Source organism: Leiobunum rupestre, chromosome 3, assembly GCF_980474605.1.
Source record: "Leiobunum rupestre chromosome 3, qqLeiRupe1.1.hap1, whole genome shotgun sequence".
Lineage (NCBI taxonomy): Eukaryota > Metazoa > Arthropoda > Arachnida > Opiliones > Sclerosomatidae > Leiobunum > Leiobunum rupestre.
In genome coordinates, this window is record NC_143386.1 from 71351151 (window position 1) to 71356478 (window position 5328).

General features: G+C 43.7%; 2 protein-coding genes across 2 annotated transcripts; both read left to right on the top strand.

The window, feature by feature from the left end:
- The first annotated feature begins 266 nt into the window (after window positions 1-266).
- On the top strand, window positions 267-2945 carry LOC149954528 (uncharacterized). Its single transcript, XM_090169944.1, has 2 exons — window positions 267-839; window positions 1410-2945. Exons 1-2 carry the CDS (start codon window positions 267-269, stop codon window positions 2943-2945), a joined length of 2109 nt encoding a protein of 702 aa, XP_090026070.1.
- Window positions 2946-3239: 294 nt separating this feature from the next.
- LOC149954529 (uncharacterized) lies at window positions 3240-5063 on the top strand. Its single transcript, XM_090169945.1, has 5 exons — window positions 3240-3422; window positions 3467-3923; window positions 3981-4330; window positions 4502-4792; window positions 4938-5063. The coding sequence occupies exons 1-5, from the start codon at window positions 3240-3242 to the stop codon at window positions 5061-5063; spliced, it is 1407 nt and encodes a 468-aa protein (XP_090026071.1).
- The last annotated feature ends 265 nt before the right edge of the window (window positions 5064-5328 follow it).

A 5328-nucleotide genomic window follows, 5' to 3' on the forward strand; every position in this document is an offset into this window, starting at 1 on the left:
TCAACGTTCCGATACTGGAGGGTCTTGTCCTAAAACTAGTCTCAAAGGCCGACGATCTAAGAAAATTGACGACGAATACGAAGAATATATAACTACGGAATTAGAGATGGAGAAGGAGACGGAAGAAGATTTGGAATTTCAGGACAAGGCAATTCAAGGGGTCAACCTTGCGAAGTTAAAGATCAAGGAGGGTTCAACGAAGAAATCCGGAAATTATGAGAGAAAACGACGATAGTCGCAGCCGAACTCCTGTTGCAACTCCAGTTATGGCGAATCTACCGAAACTAAACATAGATAAGTTCTATGGGGACATTCACAAATGGCAGACCTTTTGGGTGCTGTTCGAGGTTTCCATACACCGAAATTGTGGCCTAGCTGACGTCAACAAATTCAGCTATCTAAAATCTTATCTTGGTGGACCCGCAGCTGAAGTCATTGCTGGATTCAAAATAACACGTGGAAACTACGACGCAGCTATCACTCTCCTCAAAGGGAGATACGACCGGAAAAAAGCTCATATCGAGGCAAATATCATTGAACTACTGAAACTGACACCGACCAGGAGACTTGCTGACGTAGCTGGTCTGAGAAAATTCTACGACACCTGCAAGACAGAAGTCCGCAGCCTGGAAAGTCTGGGAGTCGACTCTGAACAATACAGTGCCATACTGTGCCCTATCATTCTACGACTGACTCCTAAAGAGCTGAGAGTTGAGTTAAATCGTCAGTCCAGAGAGTGGGATCTACAAGAAATTCTCGACTTTATTCGAGAAGAAGCAGAGATCTACGACAGCGAACCAGAATTATATGATAACGAAGTGAAACCTTGGAGGAGGGAAGTATTCTGGAGTGGAAAATCCCATAGCGGTAATAAGAACGTCCTTTCCCGCCTATTGCTGTTAGAATTACCCAGACTACCCCGGTTTTTGGTCAGACGTCAGCTTTATCTGCCATCATTCTGGCTTGATGACGTCCGACCAAAAAGAGCATGATGGGAATTTTACAAAGCCGCAGCTGGCGCCCGACTTTTCCACTCCATAATACTTCCCTCCTCCAAGGTGAAACGACGAGTTAAGGCTAATAATAATCAGCTAGGCTAATACCCAAGGCACCACCTTAGGCCTAAGTCGTCAAGCGACTTTTGAAGCCTTTAATTCAGGTGGCCGGGCTACAATGCGTAGGAGGGTGGTGGCAAGCCCTGCATGCCACGCGATCGAGCCAACATCTCCCTACACTAACTATTACCGTTAACCTCAACAAGTTTTTATGGAAGGGGAAACCGAAGAACTCGGGGGAAAACCTCTTAATCCAGTGGGGAGAGAACTTGCAAACTCAACGCAGAAGGAGTTGTTCCGAGTTTTCACCCAGTGCCACAAGCTGGGATCGAACCCGGCTCCTCTTGCTGCTAGGCGAAAGTGCTTACCACTCTGCCACCTCACTTAGAAGTACCGTACAACGAAAATTCCTTTAACACAAATCGGTCTGGAAATATCTCCTCAGCTACCGCTATGACGACTACGATGGAAGGGACTAGCTGTGTATTCTGTGACCATTCTGGCCACAGTCCGGACAATTGTAAAGAAGTCCCGGAAGTATCCAAAATAAAAGAAATCTTAAAACAAAACGCTCTCGGTTTCAAGTGCGTAAATGGACGCCATCGAGCGAGAAATTGCAAAGTCAAACTATATTGTAAGAAATGCAATCACAGACACCACGAAGCGATGTGCGAAGATTACAGAAATTTCTCAAAGTCAGCGAACAACGCAGTACCTATAAACGCTGCTGTTAAAGTGGTGGTTCCGAACAATTTCGGAAGACGAGAGATACTGCTACAAACGGCACGAGCGGTAGCCTTGGGACCAAATGGAGAAAAGTCGATTCGATGTCTACTGGAAACGGGAAGCACTCGAACCTTCATTCGCAAAGATATCTCAAGAAAGCTGGGGCTCCCATACCTTGGAGAAGAACGATTGAGTTTGCATACCTTTGTCAAGAACCGACCCGAAGAAATAACGTATTCCCAAGTGAGGTTGACACTGAAGAGCTTGGTCAGTAACAAACCTATGGTCCTGGAAGTCCTGGAGTCAGACGAAATCAGTACAGCAACCATACGAGTACCAGGAGACCAGATTAAGGAAGCCTTGGCAACGGGAAAAAAATTGCTAGTGGATTCTCTATCTGGAATCGGCTACGAGAGTAGCGACGAAATCACACTGTTGTTGGGGTCGGACCTCTACTGGACGATCGTAACGGGTAATATAAAACGAATAAATGAATCTCTCGTAGCCCTAGAAACCTTCCTTGGATGGGTTGAACAAGGTCCGAACCTTATCACCAGCATGCATGTTGGAGTAAATCTGGCCGCAGTTGGTGTGAATGTTGGATTAATCAAAGAATCTCAAGAGTTAAATGACTGCTTAAAAGATTTCTGGCAACTCGAGTCGCTGGGAATAAAAGACACTGACGGATCATCATTTTCTAAAGATGAAGAAATATTAATTCAAGAATTCGAGAAGAACATCCAGTTCACAAATTCCCGCTATGAAGTCGCTCTGCCATGGGTTGAAAATGGTGGTAACTTATCAAAAAATTATAATAAATCTATTAATCGTCTTTATTCGCTGCGCAGACGGCTTCTGAAGAATCCGCAATTATACAGCAATTATCAAGAGACATTTCGTGAATATCAAAGTAACGATATCATCGTAGAAGTCTCTCCAGCAGACGACGGAACCGGCATCTATTATTTACCTCAACAGCCCGAAATACGAACAGACCGAACAACCACAAAGACTCGACGGTTCCTCAAAAAATCTGGCAACCTTTCACTCAACGACTGTCTCCATTCCGGCACGAATCTAAATCCGGAATTATTGAAGATCTTAATCCGCTTCCGATCACATAACGTAGCCATCATGTACGATGTACAACAAGCATTTCTTTAAATCTCTCTGAAGACCGAAGATCGGAAAGCGACGAGATTTCTTTGGATAGATAAACTAACTCCTCAGTACGAATCAATCAACGTCCGAGAATATCAATTCGCACGGGTACCATTTGGCCTAACTTGCAGTCCCTTTCTGTTCGCCGCCAGAGTACGCTATCACGCAAAACAACATTCCGGATAATATCCTGAAACTTGAAAACGACTTAAGGACGATCTCTATGTGGACGACCTACTTACTGGCCAAAAGGACGACGAAACAGCGTATTAACGATCCAAAGAAGCAAAGGAGGTCATGCAACACGCTAACATATCTTTAAGAAAGTGTAAATCTAACTCTCCTGTATTAAGTCAACGCTGGCAAACTGAAGGCTGGGAGATGTCCAAAGAATTGAACCGAATTGAGCATCCTGGAACGTCGCTGCTGAAAGACCTAGGGATATCGTGGGATTCGAAATTGGACATATTCACGTTTGAAGTTGGAAGTCTTCTGGAATCCTAGTTACCGCCAAATCTACGAAGAGAGACGTCCTGAGCGCAGCTGGAAGAGTATTCGATCCGGTAGGATATATATCACCATTTACAAAAAGAGTAAAAATTATCTTCCAAGAAATCTGGCTCGAGAAGATTGATTGGGACGAAGAGCTTTCTGAATTCATAGATGAATATTGGAGACAATGGTGTTCCGAATTGGCAAGTCTCAGGAAGATTTCCATCAACCGAAAATACACCGCACCGTATCAAAGTCAAGATGGTGACGAATTTCAATTACACTGCTTCAGCGATGCTAGTCAAAAGGCGTATGGAGCAGTTTTATATCTCCGTTTCCGAATGAAAGATGGTCAAATAATAATCAGTCTTATCTCATCGAAGAGCAGAGTTTCGCCTATAAAGAAAATTACGTTGCCACGTTTGGAGTTGATGGGTGCTCTGATTGCCGCACGACTAACAAACCACCTGATGAAAGAATTCGCTGTCGGTGAGTCGCAAATTTATTACTGGACTGATTCTTCTATTGTGTTGAATTGGATAAAAGGTTGCACTCGGAAATGGAAGCCATTTGTCGCCAACCGAACGAAAGAAATACATCCAATATCCGATGCGTCAAATTGTAGTCATTGCAGCGGTTCAACTAACCCCGCTGATTACTTAAACCGAGGTCAACCCAACGAGAAATTGTTGTGGCATGGACCAGAATGGTTGTCGAAACCCATGTCCGAATGGCCAAACAACGTTCTTCCCAATCGATGCGAATCAGAAGTCAGTCTTGTAGAGATCATTACCTGTACCGTCATTAACGACGACGAGAAAATCAGTCCGCTTCTGGACATGAAGAACTTCAGTAGATTACAAAAACTACTTGGAGTCACTGCCACTGTTCAACGAGTTTTTTCTCAACGCTAAAAAGAACGTAACGAAGAATACCGGTCCATTCACCGTCGACGACCTAAAAACGAATCATACAACAAGCAGCATTTGCTTCGGAGATACGATGCCTAAAGGACGATATTCCGATTGAGAAAACGTCGCATATCTACGAATTCAACGGCTTCCTAGACGACGACGGGGTTATCAAACTGGGAGGGAGATTACAACAGTCCAATCTTAACTCAGAAGCATCCGATAATATTTCCTAGTCGCCATCCATTCTCCGACTTAATCATACGTCGAGCTCATGAAGACGTCCAACATTCCGGAACTACTGAGACAATGGTGCAAGTAGGAGAACAGTACTGGATCATGAAAGGACGTCAACAAGTAAAGAGCTACATTCATCAGTGCCTAATATGCAAGCGACTGAAGGTCAAACCATTTGAAGTCACTCCGGCTCCACTCCCACGAGACAGAGTAACCGAAACTCCACCCTTCTAAACGACGGGGATTGACTTCGCTGGACCATTTAAATACAAAGACGGGCAAGAGAAAAAGAAGTTGTATATCGTAATATTTACATGTTCTATTACTCGTGCTTTGCATTTAGAACTCATTACAGACTTATCAACTGACCGATACTTGTTGGCGCTCCGACGTTTTATCTCCAGACGAGGAGTCTGTCGAACCATCTACTCCGACAATGGAACAACCTTTCATCGAGCAGACAAGGCCTTGGGCATTCTGACAACCGAGACAGATGTGGAAAACTGCACGAGTTCAAAGAACCTTTGTGGGTAGAGACAATCAAGTTCGATCGTGCGAATTGAAGTTTCCTTCCGGCTCTATATTAAGAAGACCGGTGAATCTACTATGCCCGCTTTAAATTACTTAAGAACATATGTATATAAATATGTTCAAGGTGGGGAGTGTAAAATAATCACGTCGAAAGAAAAATGAAATATATATTTAAAAAAATGGATTATTATCTTTTAGTGTAAACGCGATAAACG